The sequence below is a fragment of the Lucilia cuprina genome, chromosome 4, assembly GCF_022045245.1.
Source record: "Lucilia cuprina isolate Lc7/37 chromosome 4, ASM2204524v1, whole genome shotgun sequence".
Lineage (NCBI taxonomy): Eukaryota > Metazoa > Arthropoda > Insecta > Diptera > Calliphoridae > Lucilia > Lucilia cuprina.
In genome coordinates, this window is record NC_060952.1 from 29676253 (window position 1) to 29700931 (window position 24679).

Below are 24679 nucleotides of genomic sequence, written 5' to 3' on the forward strand. Positions count from 1 at the left end.
CCATTAAAATACTTTTTAATAAATTTGTATACTAAAGGTTTTAGCGGAATTATGTTTTAGTTTTGTTTTAATTTTTATTCAGATATATTTTCATATTTTCTAAGAATTTCATAATTATTTAATAAATGTTTACTATTTATTTTGAATATTTGTTTTTAAAATAACTAAATTTAAAAAAAAAAAAAACAAAATAATTTTTGTTAATTTTAAAGGTAAATTTTAAAAATGTTTTTAATTAAAGAGGAAAAAATGATTATTTAAAAAATGGAGACTTATATAGTAAAAGTAAAAAATATAATTTTAATAAAAACACAATAAACAATTTGTTTAGGCAGAAACATATTATATTTAAATTTAATTTAGTTTTATCTTAAATATTTCAATTGTTTTAAACAATAAAAGAATTTTGTAAATTTTGTACTTTTAAGTGATGAATTTGTTTATTTTGATAAGTAAGAACATTATTTTTATTATAAATTTAATTCTTGATTTTAAATTAATATTAAATAAATATAAGTTTGTATTTTTTTAAAGAAAACTTAAAGAATTAACAAAAAATATATATATTTTATTTTAATTGATTTTAATAGTTTTTTTCCACCTTCCTCCCCTTTTAATTAGCTTTTAAATATTAAATGCATGTTTAAAGATAAATTTATTATTAATAACAATTTAAACAAACAGAAATTATTCTTAAGTTTATGACTCTTATAATGAGAATAAACTAATTTAAAACCAAAACAAAATAGTTTATACTTTAGAAAGGGTTGTAATATAGGTTGTAGGTTAACCCCTTTATATTTTATAAAAAAGTTTATAAAACAAAATTTCAATACGAAATTTGATTTAGAAATCGTTTACAAATAAGACCTTAAGTCCATAATAGTTTAAGGTGTCGAGAGAAATCAATTGATAACACATCTAGAGTGAAATGAATTAAGCTTTGTTGAATACGAATCGGATCTCACATTTTCTTTATAACATCAGGTTTTCACCTATAAATAAATATAAGTTCTGCATTTCGATTACGTTTACGCATTCAGTTAAGCCGGAGGTCAACATTACGCGTCTTCGCCTCAAAGCATTACGTGATTTTCATACCTATTTCGCATTCTACGCTTTAAGTTACATTCGACGCTTTTTAAGCGTAATTTTTTTATAACTTCATTAAAATCGTATTAATTTATTAAAATTGAAAATTACGCACTAAAAAAAGAATATAAAATGTAAAAATCAGGCGACATGTTCGTGCGCCGCTTGTGACACTTATAAAAGTAGAAAGTGGATCTACTTTAAGCATTCTACGCTTTTGTACTTGTAACTTTCAGTCTACAAATACATTGCTTCTACTTTCTTGGCAGACGCGTAGAGTGGACCTCCAGCTTTACGCAATGATCGGTATTCCAGCAAAAAACTGAATCTTAAGAAAAAGAAGAAGCAATTCAATTTCGTTGCAATGCTTTACGATTATGTGTATTCTGCATTTCGATCGTTATTACGTTTTTGTAAGTTGTTGTTTATGTGGCGGACAGACGAATCGAAATGCAGAATACCAAAGTTGAGGAAAAGAGAAAATTTCGATTCAAATTGAAATGCTGAATATGGGCCATTATTAATAGGTCTATATACTAGTCAATGGACTAATCTATTACTAAGTTTCTTGTCTAGTCTATGGAGTAGCGCATAATATTTTGTTTAATCTATGGACTAGCCCTGTGTTTTGTCAGTTGCTTAGTCGTTTGTCTAGCCTATGAATTAGTTAGTTGTCTAGTCTATAGACTTAACTGTTATCTAGTCTTTCACCTTTCCTATAAGCTAGGCAGTTTTCTAGTCTATGGATTAGTCAGCTTTCTTATATAGACACTATGTAGTCTAGCCTATAGACGAGACTTTTGTCTAATCTAAGGACTAGTTTGTTATAAAAGGGCTACACAAGCGGCATGACAAACTTACCAGTATTTTTTTACATTTTTTTTAAATTTCTAATACTGTTTTGTATAATATGAAAACTACATTTGCCATCCCTGGTTAATATATTAAGGAGAAAACTTTATTTGCTTATTTCCATTACCTTTACTCTTTATAGTTCATAACAAAATATGAAAATTTTCTTTAGTTCTTTTTCAGCGGTTAATTAGTACGGTTGCAAATCTCACACAGTTCTGCAAATATTGAAAAAAAGTTCTGTTAATTTAAATTAAATCACTAAAAAATGTAATAAAATTACTACATACATAAAATATAAAAGAAGTGTTATAAATTAATTAGATTTTTTTAACAAAAACAATAAATTTATTCCCTCGTGTTTCTATTGCAAAAAAAAAAATAGTTAACGGCACTTTCTTTTTTGTGTGATTGCAAAGAAGAGTGTGTGTGTGTGTGTCTTCGCTTAATTTTTGTGAGTGGTGCCATCTCTAGTTAACGACAAACAAGAATAACGGATGTACTAATGTTGTTATTGTTTATGCTGCTTTTTTGTTTGTTGTCAGTTAGACTTTGAGAGGAGTATGACAAGAAGGAATATACATCATAAAGCGGGAAATATGACAGTAGTAAAAAAATAAGCTGTGAATTTGTTGTGTTTAAGTTTTCAACTAAAATAAGTAAATAATTTATTTAAATAATAAGCTTCTGTTGAATGTTAGTTATTGTAAAAAGAAGAATAAGATAAAATGAGAGTTTGTTAGAAGAAATAAAAATGTATGCATAATAACTGAAAATAAAAAAGTGTAAATTTGCATACTTCTATGGCCTGTTTTGTAAAGAAAATGTTTAAAAGTGAAGTGTTAATTAAAAATAAATAATAATTTGCAACATATTTTGGATATTTAATAAGGTAAGTATTTAATTTACTCATGTTTTTATGTTTGTAATACTTTTTGTTCCAACCTTTTGGTGGCAACATAATTTGTGTTTTACGGGGCAGAATCCTTAAGTCTCATAATAGACATTGTTGTTGTACTGTGGCCGATTCGATTGTTGCAGGTGTCGCTTAGTTGGTACACTTTAGATGAGTATGTTTTGGTTGTTCCGTATAGAAAATCCGGTTGTCTTTTGAACCTCATTGGATAACATTTGATGTTGTAACAATAATATTTACAATAATTCAAATTTTGATATAATATGACCCATTGTCTGTTTGGGCAAAACATTCTTCTCTTATCTTCTCCTGTTACAGGGGAATATTTAGTATAATGAAAATAAAATGAAAATATCTGATCACAGTTGGTGCAGGACAACTTTTGGTTTAAAATATAACAATCGAGAAATAATTCTTCAGCAACAGTTTCAATTACAAAAATAAAACTTTTAAGAATTAAAGGTTGTTTATTTGGGATGATAACACTCGATATAGAACAAGAAATTTAAATTTATTTAGATTGGAAAGCTTAAATTGTTGCTGTTGTTGGTGTAACTGTTCGACTGTGGCCGATAGTTCTTTCCTGGGGTGAAAACTTTCGGTTGATACTGCTGTCGCTGGATTGACAATCTTTGGCCGAGTATGACTCGGGTCGTTCCGGAGCGAAGATCCAATTGTCATGGGAACCAAATTGTAATGGTAAAATACTTTTGTTTCCCACGATTACGTTTTTAGTTGAAACACATTTTGTTGACCGTTGCGTAACTCAATGTGAAAACGAAATGCAGTATAGAAAGGATAGATTAATTAAACCTGTTTTCCCATGACAACATAGGACCAGTTAATTAGAATACAATTAAACGACTATTGTTTTACAAAGTAATTACATTTTATTTCGATTATCACTAGTTTTGTTCAACAACTTGTTAAATTCAAGTGCTTTTTATTTAAATATAATTTCCTTTTGTTTTTACATAACCATAGTAAATGTATAAAATATTGCATAAATTATCCATACAACAAATTAAAAGTAAATTTCATGTAAATATATTTACAAAAAGCGATTGTAATACAAAATGAAAAAAAAACTTTGTTTCCATACTTTGGTTTTTTAATATAAACTAATAAAACTTAAACAGAAAATACTACCAATTAACTAAAAAAATGTATTAAACGAAAAAAGAAAGAAAGAAAAAAACTACGTCAAAGCCTCGGTTTTAGAAGATAAGGGAACAAAACCATTTATAGATGTTGTACTCGAGCTAGTACTGTTGCTCGTTGACAAATTCGTATCTTTAGGATTATCATTTGATTTCATTAAAGTGCCCAAGACAATGCCCAAAAATAATATTAAACCAACTTGATTGTTAGAAAAGAATTTTTGAGCGCAATCTGTAGGATTATTGATATTAAGGGAGTAAATCTGTAAAATAAAATATGTTTTGCATTAAAAATTTACAATTTAAATATTTTTGTCTTTGACATACCTGTTGTATAAGATGACCCGCCACCAGACCTACAGAAGCATAATAAGGTATTGTTTGATCACAGGCTAAGCCAGCAGCTGTTAGACCTGTTAACATGGCGGCCGTAAAACCCGATAACCAAAGTTTGGTATTATCACCAAATCTCAAAGCGGTCGATTTAACACCAATCTGTAAATCATCTTTTTTGTCTTGGTGGGCATATATGGTATCATATACTATAGTCCAACAAATACCCGACAGGTACAAAGGTAAACAGGCTGACCAATTAACCACACCCTGAGTAGCGCACCAGCCTAATAAAGCACCCCAATTAAAAGCCATACCTAATACCAATTGTGGCCAATAAGTAACTCGTTTCATGAGGGGATAAGTTACCACCAGACCTAAGGAACTTGCTCCCAGAAGTATAGACTCCCAATTCAATTGCACCAATACCAAGAGACCCAAACTCAATTGGGCCGATAAAAAGACAATGGCATCCATTTGAGAGATTTCACCACAAGCTAAGGGCCGATTGCGGGTGCGTTCTACTTGTTTGTCTATATCACGATCCCAGAGATCGTTAATAGTGCAACCAGCTCCTCTCATTATTAAAGCGCCTGTAGCAAATAAGCCCAGCATATGGAAATCAGGCCAACAACCAGCGGAGGCACTTAAGGCAATACTCCAGGCGCAAGGCCAAAATAGTAAATACGTGCCAATAGGACGATCCATACGCATGAGTCGTATATAGGGCGAAACAGCCTGTTTAACTTGTGTGGAAAGAGTTTTTTCATCTTTTCCTACTTCCTCTGTTGACTTATGCTGTTGATTTAATAAACTTATAGATTTGTGTAAACATCTGGTATTTCCCACAAGATCCACAACATTAGGCTGTTTCAAATATTTGTAAGGAACTAAAGCCGTTGAACTTTTCGCATTGGAATATTTTGTTTTTATAGCTAAGCCATTAGTAGTGGCTGATAATCTTGTGTTAAATAAACGGCTGCGTAAAATTAGCATGTCTTTCAGCTGTATAATTGGGTGGGTGGGATGAGGTGTTTACGTTATCAAGAAATTCTAAAAACAAACCAAGTTTTTCAAAGTTCAATTTCTCACTCATTTCACAGTACTTACTCACCAACTAGTTATTTTAATTATGGCAAGATAGTTTTAATAATCTTTTACTAATTTCTATTAGTTGGCTTTATTTTCTGCAATGTTTTGCATTAAACAAAAACCTCGTTGTATTTTTTCTTATTTTCTATATTCTCTTTATAATCAATATTAGTTTCGTAACCTTGATCTCCTCTAGCATACGGAAAGCATTAGAGGTCAGGGAGTTCAAGATATTCAATGTGCAATTCTTTGATTTAGGACTTTACATTGCCTTCAATACTTTTGTTGATGTTTCATTCTATAATTTTAATTTATTTATTTAAAATTTTAATTTTTTTCACTGTTTGTTTTTATTTTTTCTCCTCTACTCTAATTCACAAACAGCTGCACATTGTGTTCTTGTTGTTCTTCTTCTTTCTTGTCAAAAAAATCTGATTGAGAGAATAATAATAACAGAGTTGTAGACAGAGCATGTGTTTTGTATGGGTAGAGAACAGGGCGCTTCAAATATTTATAGAAATTAATATTCCGTTATAAAAACAGAGTGTGTATTGAAATTTAAAGTTGTAATTGAATGTTATTAAATAATAGTTTGTTTTAAGACAACAAAAAGGAGAAGATAGATGGATAGATAGATAGATAGATAGATAGATAGATAGATAGATAGATAGATAGATAGATAGATAGATAGGTAGATAGGTACATAGATAGATAGATAGATAGATAGATAGATAGATAGATAGATAGATAGATAGATAGATAGATAGATAGATAGATAGATAGATAGATAGATAGATAGATGGAAAGATAGATAGAAAGATAGATAGATAAAAATGTAGATTATTTTTATTTTATTCAAAATTAACAAAAACACCTAAAAATGTGCAAACTCTATTTTCATTTGAGCAAAAAAAACCTTTTTTCGATTATTGATCCAACACTCCAACCACTCTTCGCTTTGCACACGACACTACTTTTAAAATTATTGGCTAACTGCACACGGCACCAATAATTCGAACTTAAAGCCACTTTAGATTTTTGCACACGTTAATATAATATAAAGTTAAGAAATGGCGAAAAAATGGCAAAATAAAATGATATCAAAGAAATATTCATTGTTATGTTCTGAAAACAAAAGTCGACGGTACTTACCTTAGCAGTATCGAGGTGTTCTAAATGTACTAGACCAACAAAACGATCTGCAAACGAGCTATGGCTATAGAAAAAAATGCTCATGTATTATTAACTATATTGCTTGTTTACGACAACTAATAAGGTGTTTTATAGTTGTTGTTTTTTTTTTTTTGTTTTGTTTTGGACTGATATTGGTATTAGAGCCGATAGGTAGGTGTTGTTGTCTAGGGAGATTTTAACAAAATTGAATAGTAACGTGTCAACAATAATTGTTTTAACACACTTTTTGGAATTGTTTATATTATTCAATTTTTTATAGGTATTTATTTGTACTTATCTACCTTTGGAAACGAAGTTCATAACAAACCTACAAAATTTTTTTAATTGGTCAGGGCATGTGTAAGGTTTATTTATGGGTTTGTGGTGGTTAAAAAAATTGATTGATCGACGATAATGTTTGGAAAATTTTTCCTTTTTTTAATTTTAAGCTTTAGGCAATTTTTTTATTACTTGGTTGAGTTTTTTTTTATAAGAAATAGATACTAAGACGACCTTGAGGCTATTGTTGGTGGAATAATACCTATTTTCTCTTAAGAAAAATCAATAATATAAAATTAATAATTTGTCTCATAGAGATTAAATGTTTAAAAACAAATTAGACAAAGCTGAGATCAATTTAAAATTATGTTCTCAAATTTGTGTATTTTATACTTACTCTCTTTTATGGCTAGATCGGAGTTTGCTCATAATATTTTTATTTATTTATTATTCTCTCAAAATTAGGAAATTTGTTATACATAATTATAGTTGTAATAGATTTTGTAATGTTTAACTGTTATCAATTAGATTAAATTATATAGATTTCTATAGATAACAATACAAAGTTGCATTTATTAATTAGTTAGTCTGTAGTGAAACATAAGTTTAAATTTAATATTTATAAATTATATTTTTTAAATTTAAAATTTTTATCAAATTATTTTATCTTAATGAAATTTGGTCTTATTTTTATGCAATTTAATTTTATGGGTCAATGGATTAATATAGAATGATAAGTTAATAAATGATAACAAATAAGTCATTATAAGACTTTGGTTTACCCTACAGTATATTTTAAATGTAACGATCAAAAGATAACTACTAATTCTTCCAGGATCTGACGACAATATCTGAATTAAGTCGTGATAATAGAGTCGATTTTTAAGTTCGCAAAAGTTAATGTTGGGCAATGGAAACGGGACAATGTTGCAAAACATAACTATTAATTTTACCAAGATCTGGCGACAATGTTAAGGATTTCAATGTTCGCAAAAGTCAATGTTGTAAGAATGATCATATATCTTCATCTATATCTATTTATATATATTTCATGTAAATATATAGGAATTAAAAGCTTTTGATGATTTGGAATACAATGAAGTTTCCCTTGAACTAAACACTGTATTCTTAAGTAGCGAAATAAGCATTATATTCGAGGCTGGGGCCTTAAAGTCTATTTTGTGGTTTCTCGACTGTGTACATGAAGTGACATTGATAGAATATTGATCCTCTTGAGGAATGTGTTTCACTGCTTTGGTGTTCATTTGAAATAAGAAATTTTGTTCTCAAAGATACACTCAGAGATTAACACGCAATACTGGTCTTTAAGAACATTCCATTTAATAACATCCGTTGTCAAAGTATATACATATGTACAAGAACACTATATAATTTTGACATCTCAACGTTGTCAACATTGTAACAAATGACAAATCAATCCGTTGTCAATAGTGAGCTTTCCACGTTTGTTAACATTTTAACAACATATGTGTATAAACTATAGATTTCGACTACGAAGAACTGTCGTACGTATGTATATGCAACGGATGTTATTAAAAAATTATAAATATTTTAGTGTCTTTTTAATACCAGGCGTTTATATTTCTTGTTTACTCTGTGTACATATCACTAGTATGTAGTCGTTCGTCCAGTAGATTGCACAACTCATTAGGGGGGAAATCGGTATTCACGACAGCTATATACATTTCCATCAGATGTATTTCCTGTAATTTACATGTTCACATACATCCAACTCCTTCTTACCTCTCTTACATAACGCATTTTCCTTGTTCCATTACAGTGAAACAGTAATACGATTTGCAAATAAATGTTTTCTGTTTTTTTGTAAATTTCTTACATTTAACGTACACACGGTTGTCAGATCTTACGACGTTGATAACAAAAATATTCAGAAAATGTCTAACATTCGTGTAAACTTACAATTCTTGTTGTGCAACATTGTCAGAAAAAACATTTCTAACAATTTTGTAAGTATTAATGCGAGTGTACTTTATGTCATTGCAACAACTCATTGTTGTCATTTCGAGTATGCTTTATAAGATTTCGGAAATGTATCGTTGCCATTTCGCCAATCGTTTACAACATAGCGTTGTCAATTTGATAACTTATTAGTAGTTATTCTTGATTTTATAACGTCGTGAATGTTTTATATTTTTGTTGTTAATTTGACAACTATCCTTGCATAATTTGACAACGGATATTGAAATATTTGGTGTTAACTTGGTCGCAAGCGTATATGATTTTAAAACGTCTTCCTTTCCTCTGTGTCTCCGGTAGGTTAGTAGAACTATTTAAATATATTGATTTTTAACTGGATGTTATTTCTAACATCCAGTACCAGACATTTTAGATATTTCCTTATTTTATTATAAAAAACCTTTAAAAATTTTAATTTCATTCTCACAATACTTACGTTTTTGTAATTGTAATAAAATAGAAATTAATATTATTTATCATTATTCATCAGAAGAAAATTTCTCTTTACAATTCTAATTGTATTCTCTTATGGTTTTAATCTTTGTTTTTTTTTTTCTGAGTTGGGATCTATTTAAACTTATAGTATAAAGTTATAGTATTTTTCTATCATAAGCTGTATGATAAATGTATGCTCAAGAAAGACTGAAAACAGTTTATTGCACTTTTCAAAATTTCAAAAACTATTTATACATAAAAACATCACAACAGTTCAAAACGCACAACAATGATAATAATAATAATTATTTTTATTTATTATCTATCTCTTATGGCAGTGATTCATTCGTAAACATTTATAGAAGAGAATTATAAAGAACTACATGAATATTTGTGAACTTTGCAGTATTATAAAAGAATGAAATAATTAGATAAATTTAAATATAAACCTCCATATGGTAACCGCTTAAAAAGTTCTTATTAAACTATTATTAACTTTAATAGTAGTTTTTCGATAATGTACTTTCTTAACGGACTTTCATAATACTTTCGGTTATTGATACAGCTCCAGAAATCTAATTACTGGCAATTCAATATCTTATCATTATCTTTGACTTAAAAAATTTAAATGTTTCACATTTAGTTAAAGCATTTATGACATAACAAATCTATGTTGTTTGGGATATAACGCTTACGCTTAGTTGGACACAGGCTACCTGAATCATCAAAAACCCCTTCGTGTCAGTTAATAGATCATTAAGAAAGTCCTAATTAGCTTATTTAAAAAATCCCAATCGTCATAACCTTCCTTGTTCTATTCGTGACCTGATCTTTAGCATATTTCCTATAATAAAAAAAATATGACATTAGATAGTTACTTCTTCTAGTGCTATTACAACTTACTGTACCTGATTTGTATTGTTTTAATAGATTGGATGTGACGGGACAAACTTTCATGGGGAAATCTTGTATTGTAGTTGTAATAGATTGGATGTAAATGGACAGTCTTCCAGGGGGTAAAACTGACACTTGATGCAGCTGTTGTTGACAATCTTTGGTCGACTGAGAATCGGCTCGTTCCGAAGCGAATATTCAATTGTCGTAGAAACACTATATTTTGAATTCGTGCTGTGCCCTATAGAAGTTAATTGGTGTAAGAACATTTCTGATATGAATATCAGCAAGTCTTTTTGGTCTTTATGTAATAAAAACTAACGCAAACTTCTTAGTCTGTAGTCTTTTGCTTTGCCTTGGGAATGAATGTCATGTTTAGTTATATCCATTTCTTAGAGTTATATTCTGATTCCATTCTACCCCTGTATATTCTAATAATCTATGGCATGATGGTTGATAATGACAGTTGTAGCGAGATTAAGAACCCAGGTCTGTTAATTTACGAATAATTGACTATTTTAGTCTTATGTAAAAGTTTCGTTTTCGTTTCAATCAATAATCCTAAATTACACTACGATTATTGGATTTTACTGGGGAGTGGCAGAGTTTTCTATATGAGGCAAAGAAAGCGCTTATTAGAGTCTGAGTATGAAAACTTATCGGCCTAATCAATGCTGGTAAAGCTATGGCAGACATCTTGGTCTGTAGTCGTTTGCCTTGCTTGGGAATGAGTGCATTGTAAGCTGATTCCAGACTACCCTCCAGATATTATTATAATTCATAGCGTGATGATTGATAATGATAGTTGTAGCAAGACTTAAGACCCAGGTCTGTTTTCGTATTCACTTTCCTTTTCATTTAAATCATTAACCAGGGTTATTGCTGGCAAAGAAAGCACTTTTTAGAGTCCGAGAAAGAAAACTTACCGAGCTATTCAAAGGCTTTTTACCTCTAATACATATGTGTCCGAGTTCCCCAATAGATTATCGAACTTTCTAACTATAACAGTCCAAAAAACTTCTAACGGTACATTTGGTTTAAGGCAGTTAGGATGATGATAATACTGTGGGTATACAAAGGGAAAAACATGGTTGAAATGTAACAAAATTGATACAATCCGTTGTCAATAGTGAGCTTACCACGTTTGTAAACATTTTGACAACGGATGTGTACAAAATTTAGATTTCTTCAACGAATTGTTGCAATTTTGACAACTATGCGTTGTCTGGCAACATAGTTTTGTCATACGTTGGTATATACTTCGACAACTTTGGTGTCTTTGAACTTTGAACACTTTGGTGTCAATTTGGAACCAGGCGTGTATAATTTGTTCCCTTTGAGTAAATTATACATTTACTTCATTCATGGCAGAAGGTCCTAACCTTCATTTGTTGGAGAAAGAAACCGGTTATATGTCATTGTTCATCGATTTCCCTCTCCTTTCTCCATGAAAAGCAGCAAATCATCTGTGATATGTAAGTAATAACTTGTAGCACTTTTAGATCGTTTCGAAGCGCCCAACGTGGTACTAACCACCAATAAGGGCCTTGCCATTCTGAAGACATTGCTACCTTGGAGTCCGGCCTTGCCATTCTAGAGACATTGCTACCTTGAAGTCCGGCCGTGCTCAGGGAAATTAGGCTAATCCTTGTCTTCAGAATGCAAGGTTCGCTACAAGCCTCTTTGCTGTTTAAGATCAGTGGGGATATGATTGCTTATGTGTTTCATTTAATCAAGCCTCTTTCTTGTTTAAGATCAGTGCGGATATAATTGCATAAGTATTTCATTCAATCAAAACTTTTTATTGAAATCTAAAGATCTGGAGAAATTGTGAAATTTCTTCAAGTTGGAAGGAATAATAAGATTGTTAAAAAATTTAATACTTAATTTGTTATTCTTAATAAAATACGTTTCTTGCTGATCTTTTTTTTGTCAAATTACCGGGATTACCGCTAAAAATTTCATAAGAATGTGAGCAATAAATTAATTTGATTTAATGGAAATACCGAAATACTTTCTCTGATCTGTATTACAACGTAAAACTTGACATAAATAAAAAAATGTTTAATATATATATTATACATTAATGAAAAATTGCGATAAATATTTTATAACTTGATGATAAAATAGGAATAATATACATACTTTTAAATATCATTTAAGAGAAGATCATAGACAACAACATATTTTTTTTTTATTCATAAACAAGTGAGTAGCAGTAATAGTAGATATTATTTAACAGATTGTACTCTTTTATATCTTATTGTTGTATTTGAATATTTAAAACTTACAAAAAAAGATCATATCTATTTTTTTTAAAGATAACCAAATAAAGAACATAATTCAGTTGTATATTGAATTTGTTGTTGGGTGGATGGGTTTGTATATGACTGAGTGTAGGTTTTTTTTTGAACCAAAATTTATAGGTAATTTGTGCCTCTGAGTACTCTGTACTCAAACATCAATTTGTCTGTCTTTCTGTCTACCTATTACGCTCAGTTCTAGTGCTCTACAAAATTCTTATCTGAGTTTTATGGATTAAAAAATTTGTTTTAATTTTTGTATTTTATACACAACCAGTGCAGTTGTTAGTGTCATTTCACAAGGTAGCCGTTGAAAAGACTTTAAAAAGAGCTGAACACAGTGTTTGTGAGAATCAGTATTAAGTTGGCTTTCACTTGCAACAAGTGTTGTGGTTGGTGTTATTAAAATAATAATAATTATTATTGTTTAATTTTTAATTTTGAAAAAACAAAAAAAAAAAATCAATTAATAATGGATCACGATCATGATCACGGTGGTATGGGTGGTGGTGGCGGTGATATGGGTGGTGGAAAAATGTGCCCAATGATTATGACCGTAAGTGTACAATTTAATTTGATTTAATAAATTTTCCTAAATCAAATACAATATTAATTTAAAAATTGTTCTGTGAGTGTAACATATTTATGTAGAACAGAAAAGTACAATTCAAGTCGTTTCTTTGATCGTTTTACTTTGATCAAACATAATTTAAACAAGTGTTTTTTTCTTGTTTTATTGTGCTCTTAAAATCATTGTCTATATGTTTTTAAGAGAAAATAAGAGATTTTGTGGATGATTTAGTAAAGAGTGTAAATTTGTTATTAAAAGTGTTGTTAATATTATAGAAATAATTTAAATAATAACAATTATTTTAGTCAAAGATTTTTAGTTTTTTTTAAATGTGTTTTTAAAAATCGAATAATTATAAATAATAAATATTCAATATAAAAAGATCAGAAATTAATTTCAGTAATAAAAATTATCATTTAAATCAATAAAAAGTAATGTGAGTTAAAAGTTTAATTGGTTTAATTATAATTTTAATCAATAAAAGTTATGTGATCACATTTGAGTCATTTTTGACTCTTCTGCACGATTAAAATTATAATTTTCTGATCATAAATGATACATTCGTCGGGAGAAAATACTGCCCTAACTGCGACTCTTTTAAACGAGTCTTTTATAAGCCCGAATTCTGATCAGTACTGACTTATGTTTTGATTTTTTTGTGTCATAATGAGCCGAATTACTGATCGTTTCAGAGTTATTTTCGTATCATATTATAGTAATTTTTTAGTCTTTTCTGAGTAATTTTAATGTAATGACAAATACAATACAACGGAAAACAGTTTTCGATTTTCCGACTGCTCGAAATATAACTTCAAAATAAATTTATAAACAATCATATTTTGAACACCTGGAAGACTTATTTGTGATTGTTCATTTTAGGCCACATACATTTTTTTGCCAACTCTTCTATAAGAGTCTTTTCTAAGGGCCCTTTTCTAATCAGTTTTGACTAATTTTTGAATTGTTTTTGAGTCTGTTTTAAGTGTAAGTGTTACTGTTCCATTGCAATCAAAAACAATTAAATAAGAAACCATTTTAGATCATCCAACTGCTTGAAATATGATTACAAAATAAGTTTTTAAAAACCATTATATTTTAAACAACAGTATGAACAATTTATGATTGCTATAAATTAAACATCTTTTGCTAACTCTTCTAAGCCCCTTTTTTCTGAGCCCCTTTTTTAATCATTTTCGACTCATTTTTGAATCGTTTTTAAGTCATTTTTAAGTGTATGTGTTGCTGTTCCACTGCAAACATACAAAAATTAGATAAGAATCCAGTTTAGATCTTCTAACTGCTTGAAATATTATTACAAAATAAATTTTCGAAAACCATCATATTTTAAACAACGGAATGATCAATCTTATATCGGGATCCATTTATGAAATGTTTTTTTTTAAACTCTCAACTTATAAATCACTTTTAGGTCATCAAAAGGAGTCTAAAATGACTCAGTTTACTAATAAATCATCCAACAATCTTCCAAATGCTGTCTGGGTTACGACTGAAGACAACAACAACATTTTAATGCAAATGTTTTTGTATTTTAGGTTACACTAAAGTTTTCGCGAACTCTTCTAAAAGAGTCATTTCTGAGGCCTTTTTTACTTAATTTCGACTAATTTTTGAGTAATTTTTAAGTGTAAGTGTTGCTGTTCCATTGTTATTGTTTTTCAAATAATAAGTTTTCAATAATATATCGGGATCATTTTCGAAATATTTAGGTCACCAAAGGGAGTCTAAAATGACTCAGTTTTCTGATTAATCATTCAACAATCTAGCTGGGTTACGACTGAAAACAATAGCAACACGACTCAATATATCTTCACAGTTAACGGCTGAATTCAAGGAACTGAGATTTATGGAGATTTTCGCGAAATGAATGATCTTTCTTTTCGCGAAATAAATGTAACAAAAATAAGACATTTTTAAAAATTCAAAATCAGTTTTGAAAAATCGCTAAATAGACCATACACGATTTTAACAACTTGAGTAAAGTAAACAATCTAAATACAATATGAACACATTGTCTTACTTATCTCTCTCGACGATATATGCCTATAATTCATTCACCTTGTATTTATTTACCATTCGAAACAAGAACTCAGCAGTAGTCTAGTCGTATTATCAAAGAAACAGATAAAGAATTGAAAACACAAACTACGAAAATACAAAATACGTTACACTTAAAGAAAAAAACTCACACAACAATTTGTAAAATATCATTAAATCAAAAATTTAAAATGAATTCTAACTTATATTACAGTTCCATGCTGGTCATTGTGAACGTATTTTATGGAATGGTTGGGTTGCCAGTACTGTCGTCGAATTTGTATTCTCCGCTTTGGCCATCTTTTTGGTATCGTTCCTCTATGAAGGTTTGAAATTTGTTCGCGAATATTTTCTGCGACAAACTGTTAAGAAAGAAGCTGAGCGTGTGGCTGCCGAATTACAACAGAAAAATGGTGATGCTGGTACCTCGAATGGTCAACCTACTTGTCATGGTAATATGCCCGAAATACGTCAAAAGACGTATATGGAAAAGATATTCGCCAAACCCCATCTCATCCAGACACTCATCAATCTGGTGCAAATAATACTTTCCTATCTGTTGATGTTGATCTTCATGACATTTAACTATTGGTTGTGTTTGGCCGTTGTTTTGGGTCTCGGCTTGGGTTATTTCTTCTTTGGCTGGATTAAACAGGATGTTTACGAAAGTGAATGTTGTCACTAACTGAACGTATGGAACATTATAAATATGCCAGAATGTTAAGATATTTTTTCTTTATTGGAACCTTTTTTAAAGTTTATTTTTTGTATATATTCAAAATAAAAATTTAAGTTAGTAGTTCCTTAAAGAAGTTATAAGAACTGAAGCTTCCGCAATAATTCTGTTTAAATAATGTGATAAAATTCGGTTAGTAATTTTAACATGAATTCACTTGTGCCATAAATTAGTTAATTTAAGTTTTTACTGTTATTATTAATAAATAATTTAGTTTTGTTACGAAAAAAAAAATAAAAATATTAAACTTTTTTATATAAATTTCAACAAAAATAGTTATTTTTAATTTAAATGTTATAATTGTCTGGTTATCTGTATATTTAGGTTTTTTATGAACGAAATACACAGACCTATTTTTATAGAAAATTAATAAATTCAATTTGATTTTATTAATATTTTCTCACAATTTTCTTAAAATATTTTCATTGGCGATCTTAACGTCCTACAATGTTGCCACATCTGATAATCAACTTACAACAAAAAATTGTTAGCAATAGGTAAATTATCAGTTCAGACGATTGTAAGACCTGGTTCACACTAGGAAATTTTTTTGATTTTCGTGTATGAGAGAAAAAGAAGGAAATATCAACCATCTCTTTCTCTCACACACAAAATCAAGGGCTTCTTAACAAAAGTTTCCCAGTTTTCATTGCCATACAATACATTTATCTGCCTACAAACGTTGTCAGTTCACACTGCTCTCAGATTGTTCTATGACAAAAGTTGCTAGATCTTAATTTAAGTTCTTTAATGCATAGTGTTGTCAAAAATTTATTTGACATTGATTCCATTGTCAGATGCATAAAATTCCCATATTGTTGTTAGATGTCTTTCAATATTATTGTCTTACAATGTACTGAAAGTACTTTTTCTAACAACGTTGCAAGACAAAAATTGTAAGTTCACACGGTTGTCAAATATTTTCTGAATATTTTTTTCCAACGTTGGAAGATCCTGTAGCTTAAGATATTCCAACATTGGCAAATCTGGCAATACACTTGCAATGATAAACTGTTAGCAACAGCTAGATTTCATACGTTTGTAAGAAAATCTTACAATTTCATTGTAAGACAATAAATTTATCTGACAACAAATGTTGTCAGTTTGTTGTATGACAAAGCTACCAGGTCTTATTTTATTGCACCGTGCTCTCAATAGATTTATCTGACATTGATTCCATTGTCAGATGCATAAAATTCGCACATCTGAAAATAAAAATTGTAAGACAATTATCTTGTAATGGAAGAAGTCAGACAATATTATTGTTTTACAATATATTGACAATACTTTCTATGATGGCAATGCATTGACAATGACAAAATTTTAGCAACAGAAAGATTGTCAGTTCAGATATTCATTGCCAGACAATTGTAAGATAATAAATTTATTTGGGAGCATATATTGTAAGTTCATACTGTTGTCAAATTGTTTTATGCCAAAAGTTTCTAGACCTTTTTAGGTACATTTGTTCTTTAAATGCACTGTTTTGTCAAAAGAAGACATTTATCTGACAATGATTCCATTGTCAGATGAATAAAATTTATACATCGGACAATAAAAATTGTCAGACAATTATACGGCAAAGAAGACGTAATGTGTTTATATTGCTTTTAGATGTCAGACAATATTATTGTCTTACAATGTAATGACAATATTTTTTCTATTTTTGCTTGACAAAAATTTTAAGTTCACACGGGTTTCAGATATTTTCTTTTTTTGCAAATGCAAAAGATATTCCAACCTTGACAGATCTGACAAATACCTGTTATCAAACGGTTTATTGTCTTTCAACGACTGTAAGAAAACCTTACAATTTCACCGCCAAACAGTCTCACTTCCGCAAAATAACGGTGATTTAGTTAGGTGACCTTCGATAGGTTAGTGTTCTAGTCTGGTAGACCGGAGGAGGTGGGTTCGATTCCCACCTGAGGCAATGGTTAAGAAGCTCACAGCAGGACCGCTAGAGGCCTAGGTGTATTTCTTCGGATTTGAGATATTTATGTACATCCTCCTTTCAAACTAACTAACTAGTTATAGCATATATCGAAGTCCTAGTTTAGACTAAGCAAGTTTATTTTCTAAACTTTAAGACCATTGGATTTGCATTGAATATAAATGTTTATGTGGGATAGTAGATATATGCCATGCGCGAAATCAATATCCTTTTAATGATTGTGAAAATCCCAAACTATTCCTCCATTCTATTCCAGTAAGTCACTATATATTATATCCATTATAACTAACTTCCATGTTAATAAACACGATGACTCTTTCTACTTTTAAAATTAATGGATCAGTATTGCAATTTTTTGTTTGGATTTGAAATCTACATTCTTTGATCAACTCACTAAATGGGTCTTTGTAACTTTGTCTATTGATCGCACATATATTTGTGTAATTTTTATGGCGAATTTTCTCAACATTTCATATCATTGAAATATTTTTTTTTACTAATTTGGGACATTCCACAATGAATCAGCATTTTTTTATTTTTAGTGATAATGTTATCAGATTTTAATTTAGATATAATACTTACATATGTATATGTATAATGCGTTTTATTAAAAAAGAACAATGGAATTTAGGCTTCAAGATTTTACAATCTTTAAAACCAAAAAATAATTACAAAATTATATACTAAATTTAAAGCAATTAAACAAACATGACGATCTCTGCAGTAACGAACTGACGGAATATACCAGAATACCGATCAATGCCAAAAATTCGCTAAATTGTAAAAAATGACCAGATTTCAGGATTTGTGAAAACCATTACCGAATAGAATCCCAAAAAAGGGAATAAGGTATTAATAACGAGCAAAAAAAGAACTTCCAAAGAAGCAAACAAAAAGTAGAATTTACTCCATAGAAGTACTGAAAAAGACCAGAAGAAGTGATGATTTTAACACAGGCTTGTCATAGGAGGGATGTTCATTTTTTATTTGATTCCAAATTTACTACATCTGAAGTCATTCTCAGGAAGTAATTTTGATGTTTTTTTTTTTTGGAAGTTAATAGGATGCCAAATTGTAGTATAAAATTTGATTATATTTCATTCTTTGGTATTTAATAAACATCACTTCCACAGAAGGTAAACAAAATCACTTAGCACTATTTTTAAAGTGATGATAGATGTTATTATTTTGGAAGTACTTCGTTATATTTTTGCTGGATATATATGACTGTTATAAAATGTTTTCATCCTAATGAACATAATTCATATACAATAAGGGATTAACCTTTTTTAACCAAATCATCTGTAAAGGTACAGACAAGGATGAAAAATAGTTTGGGCTATATTTGTGCATATAGCGTTTGTATGGTGACATTAAATTTAAACCCTATCCCACTAACGCCGATAATAATTGCATCTATAAGAAGTGAAAAAGAGTTTCGGTGTTTTTGAGTACATTGTACGGGTAAGAAATTACCAGAGATCGAGAAAGTCACCTCTTTATAAGTAACTTGTGTAATAATTTAAATGGAAATACCACATGAAGGATGTTCAAGGCACATTAATGCTGGTCGCTACGAAACGAAATGGGGTCTTAGTTCTAACTTACTCTTCAATATCGCTGAGCGACATAATAAGGTACTTTGGAGTAACCCCGACCGTAAATAAAATATATACACCACGTAGAGAATAGGAGTAACAATGCACATTAGTACTGCTTGCGGAAAACCATATATATGACTTAATGCTACGGATATGGAAGCGGTTAACGTGGACACATGCAGATACCAGAATAAGTATCTAGCTGTTGTTGCCTATTCAACAAATTCCATCCCATTTGCGTGGTAGTAAACGGAAGTAATGTTTTCACATCTCGGAAGTTAACTATGCAATTATGAGAGATTATATAGCTTGATCAAAGTGCTTAAATGATGCACAAAAAATATCGTTTGCGTGTAAGGTACGCAATGGGGCGTTGCCTGGGTGAAAAAGACTACCGTAAAATAAGGCCAACACGGCATGTGTTTTTGGAAAGAGGACAAGGAAAAAAATTTAATGGAATCAATTGTATAAGATATCTCATATCCATCACAATTTAATCCAGCACACTAATCATTCATCCGACACACTCAACTAGGCATATGTGCGGGAAAGATCCGTTTATGCCTACATTCATCCCGTATATATATACCACCAACTCAGTTCTATTGCTTAGTCCCACAGTCAGTGCTCTGTGAGGTGTCTGTGGTCTTAGCAATAGCCCGAACTTATCCCGAATTATAGATTCTATCATATATCAGTCTTTTAACACACATTATCTTTACTCGAATTTGGTTTTAAATCACATCCACTACTTGGATCCCAAATTAGCCTCAACCAGTTGACCAGTCAGGACAAAATCCTCCGGTCAACGTAACCGATCGAATACCAGAGTTAGAAATTGACAAAATTGTGAGACATTAATGCCAGCTAGAGAATCATTGTCTAATAAAACATTAGACCTGTAACCTATTAGAATCTTTTACCACAGGAACGGCTCTAAGTAGGGAGATAGTGCGATTATGCAAATATACATCTGGATTATAAGATAACGAAAAATATGATCATATTCCAGATCACAACTGAATGTGCAAAATGGTCTGATGTTCAAATATGTATATACGAAGATATCAGACTGTAAGAAAGTCATTACCCACTTTCCTTCCGATGGTAAGGTCTCGGGTTATTGGTACCGAAAAAACGAATTCGCTTGATATTAATGGCAGAGAACTTAAAGAATATATCCCGACAAGTGCTGAACGATACAGCGATATCAAATGTATTGGCATGGACCACATGGAACAATGGTGTACTGGGGAGGACCAAAAAAAGCTTATGAAGTAAAACACAGGAATTACGAGATGTATACTCGATGGCAGCAAGTCAGGACTTTAACACATTTAAAGAGTGGTATGTTAAGAATACAGAGCATGTGAATAGTAAAACACTAGAACTTTTTATCTGCCATTGCCCAGCCTTTTTTTGAAATAAGTCCAAACTATTTGGTTATAACAGTTACCGGTCCTGTTGTGGTCTATATACTTCTCTTCAACCTAAGCTTTCCTCTGAAACATATATAAAGCCCTTATACAATTTACTGAATTATATAAAACGGGATATTTAAAAAATACATACATATACATATGTACTGTTATATCTTTATTTAAAATAAAACAAAATATCTACAACCGAACAAAAATAAAATCTAAACTAAAAGTTTTAAATACAACTTAAAATACGAAAAAAATATGTACCTATATATTATAATAAAAATTAATTTACATAAGTATACTCGTAAATATGTTTGTAATATTATTTATATAATAATAATAATAAAAAATGACTAAAATCTGAATACTTAAACGATAGATCATTTATAATTATATAATATTTAATAAATATTGAAAAATTCAAAATTATTATAAATATTTGATATCAATACAAGACCACAAAGTCTAGACAATTACATACAACAGGGGAAAACATAAAAAGCAGTACTTTAAAACTATGTAAACATTTCATTTTGTTCAAAATTAATTACTAGTAGTATTTTATAAGTAGCAATAAAATAATCTCGACGGTTGTTTTTGTATATAAGTTTATATTTTTTTGATTAACATTGTTTTCTTTTTCTGAAAGGAGGAGTATCTTTTTTTATTTTATGTAAAATTTAATGATTTTATTTAAGGTTTTAAACCTGTCTGTTTAACTTAAATCATTTTAGTTTTACATGAGTGATGAGTGTGTAGTTTTTGAATAAGTTTATATGCAGTATAGTTCTCATAAGCCGGTAGCTCCTGCAGCCATCATGCCGCCGTGATGATGGTGATGCATGCCACCATTTTGAAAATACATATAGTAATTGTAGGGTTGTTGAGAGGCAGCAGCGGCGGCAACAGCCACTTGTGTAGCGGCCACTTGATGTTGAGCCAAAGCTGCTGTATTCGAAGCACTTTCACAGTCTAGCAATTGTTGTGAACCCGTACCAGTGGCCGCACCCACGGGTGAATGTGTTAGTGGAAGTCCTGAGGGTATGCTACCACCTACTGGATTGCCTACTTGACAGCTGGCCCTTAAAGCTACGGCCTGATGATGAGCTAGTATATCGCTAACTGTATGCGAGGAGGGCCAACCATGAGCAGCAGCTGCTGCGGCGGCTGCCGAACGCATTTGATGTGTTTGTGTTGATCCCGTTTGTGGTGGTGAGGGACTACCACAAGACACAGCTGATTTCATATTGTAGGCACTATAGGGTTGATAATACAAGTGGGGATGATGTGCATGGGCCGCCACCGCTGCTGCTGCATGAGTGTGATGAGCCGTTGCTGCTGCAACTGCTGTGACCGCGGCATGTGAAGACGCATGATGACCGTGATGATGTGCATGGGCATGATGATGAGCGTGATGGGCAGCGGCATGTGTGTGAGAGTGTTGAGGTGAAACATTTGTTGTTGCCGAATTTCCCGTTATCACTGAACCACCACCAGCACCACCACTGTGATGATGATGATGTGTTATAGAACCCAGTTTATTGCGTAATATTCTCGATATCGAACTAACACTGGGTACATTCGTTTTATCACAGATACCCTCACTCAACAAACGATCACGTATTTCCCAAGCAAAAATACCAGGATCTCTTTGCTTCAACTCTCTTATGTAGTTCACCACCTTGGGTGTAGTAACACGAGGTTTCGAACCTCCAATAGCACCCGGTAATATGGAACCAGTTTCATGATATCTGGCTAGAATTTTTGAAACACAACCATGACTCACTCTTAGCTGACGACTAATATCACAGGGTCTTATGCCGAGGCGGGCCAGCTCAACAATGCGCATGCGTGTTGCATTCGGTAACGGTCGACCATTGACAAACACGCCTCCCAATTGGTTGACTTCACCATATTGAGGGCATTGATTCTCTAAAATTGAAAGAAAAGAAAATATGATTAATATCTGGAAAATTTTCTTGGAATATGTATGTATTTGTTATTATTATGTTTAGTAATTATTATTGTGTGTGTTTTTGTGTTTCTGCTATAAAGAGAAAATACATATTTGCACTCGTATTAGCACACAATTAAAATTTAATGGTAAAGTTCCGAGAATTGCGGATATTGCTTGTGTTTGCATTTAGTTTTTAGATGTTAAGATTTTAATGGTAAAATAAAAAAATACATATGAATATGGGTAATAATGATGTTGGCCTAAGAACCAAGACTCCCCAGAAGACAGATCCAATACTAATTTTCTTTAAGTGTATTTTAGTTATTGTATTTTTATTTTTTGTTAATTTCTTTGTCCCAATATTACATTATGACCATGGAAATTACACTCTCTTAACACATGTAATATGATACAAAAACATGATTGTAGTTAAGAACTAAGAAAAAAGAAACTTAGTGCCCTATTATCAACAAGTGTGTTTTGGATTGAAAGAAAATCAATGGCACTAAATGTTTATTAAGTACTTTTATAAGTGTAAAGTAAAGCCATTTCTAATTGTTTTGAAACAAAAATCGTAGATGTTACAGTAGCTCCGCTGCCACTGAATTGTATTGCGTTTTTTTGTAGTATTGATTATGAGGCATACAGCTTGTTGTACTTATAATCTGCAAGTCCATAAATTTTACTACATTTTTTGAAGTAATCATAAAAATAATGACTACAAAAAACACACACACACAAACAACAGAAACATTTAAAGAACTAATATGAACGAACGTGTTAAAACTTTTTTTCGAGAATTATGAATGAAAGTTTGAATATGAATATGAAAAAAACTAGAAGAAGAATGTAATAAGGTCATTACTCTAATATATATATTGAGGAAAGAAAGAGAGAGTGAGAACGATATGTGCAGTTTTTAAAAGATGAATAATGATTCAGACTGTTAACAAATATTAAGGAAGTTCAGAAAGTAGGCTCAGTGTCGGCTAGTCCCTTATAGATCTTGGCATTCCTAATATACATATGTTTAGTAATTATGTGGTTAGGGTGTGCCATGATATCCTCCCAAATGTGTAGCCTATCCTAATTCACTTATCCCAATGGATTAATGAACTTAGCCCAATTTTAAGGCTTGGACCTCAACGAAAAACCCCATGTCTTACAAAAAATAAAAAGAAATATCATAGTTCAACCCAATGGATTAATTAATGGACTTAGCCCAATTTCTAAGCTTGGTTCTCAACCCGTGAATCAGGTCTTACAAAAACAACAACAGATTATTTGAGTTCAACCTTTGTGGTCTTTTAATTTCTTAGATTTATGCTTTATTGTACTGACGAAGTGCTGGTAGGTCTACCCATGCCAGAGGTGCTCATGACGAGCACATACTAAGAATTACCTCTCCCATCACTTGTAGCGTCTGTTTCTCTCCGTTTGGGGGGTGGAGGTGGTCTACCAGTCTAAGTACTTGTCAAAAGATCTCTACTCATCCTTGGACGAGTATCTTTTGACAGTACAGTCCGTTCGGAATATTTAAAATCGTGCCCCGCGTATCCGGTAAGGGGCCTAACAATTTCAGGAGACCCTAACCCCACGGCGAAGGCGACAGGCTGAGGAGAGTCGAGTGCTACTGCCACCCAGAAAGTTCACAAAGATGGCCTAATGACTACTGATTCCTCATAGACCTTTGCGTTCATAATATACATTTATATATCTAGTATGTGTTAAGGGTCTATACCACAAAAAAGTCAACTGTCCAACCTATCCTATTTTATGCTATGGATTTATGGACTTTTTCAGTCCCAGGCTTGCGCTTCAACGCACTGGATTATAATTGAATAATTTTAA

General features: G+C 30.9%; 3 protein-coding genes across 4 annotated transcripts in view; 1 reads left to right on the top strand and 2 right to left on the bottom strand.

The window, feature by feature from the left end:
- Positions 1–3727: 3727 nt before the first annotated feature.
- On the bottom strand, positions 3728–5856 carry LOC111690978 (4-hydroxybenzoate polyprenyltransferase, mitochondrial). 2 transcript variants are annotated; one of them, XM_023453595.2, is made up of 3 exons: positions 5464–5856; positions 4348–5406; positions 3728–4283 (listed from the first exon to the last, which is right to left on the bottom strand). In XM_023453595.2, the coding sequence occupies exons 2-3, from the start codon at positions 5347–5349 to the stop codon at positions 4059–4061; spliced, it is 1227 nt and encodes a 408-aa protein (XP_023309363.2). In that variant the 5' UTR covers positions 5350–5406; positions 5464–5856; the 3' UTR covers positions 3728–4058. The 2 variants fall into 2 exon arrangements, with proteins under 2 accessions (XP_023309363.2, XP_023309362.2); XM_023453594.2 differs by having other exon boundaries at positions 5468–5855.
- A 6996-nt stretch (positions 5857–12852) lies between these two features.
- LOC111690988 (high affinity copper uptake protein 1) lies at positions 12853–16144 on the top strand. The gene is made up of 2 exons (XM_023453606.2): positions 12853–13083; positions 15368–16144. Exons 1-2 carry the CDS (start codon positions 13000–13002, stop codon positions 15836–15838), a joined length of 555 nt encoding a protein of 184 aa, XP_023309374.2. The 5' UTR covers positions 12853–12999; the 3' UTR covers positions 15839–16144.
- A 5043-nt stretch (positions 16145–21187) lies between these two features.
- The window catches only part of LOC111690981 (paired box pox-meso protein), a 34575-nt gene continuing 31083 nt past the window's right edge, over positions 21188–24679 (bottom strand). The window contains exon 3 of the mRNA XM_023453597.2: positions 21188–22803. Coding sequence (XP_023309365.2) covers positions 21662–22803 — 1142 coding nt within the window. The 3' untranslated portion in view covers positions 21188–21661. The remainder of the gene's footprint in view (positions 22804–24679) is intronic.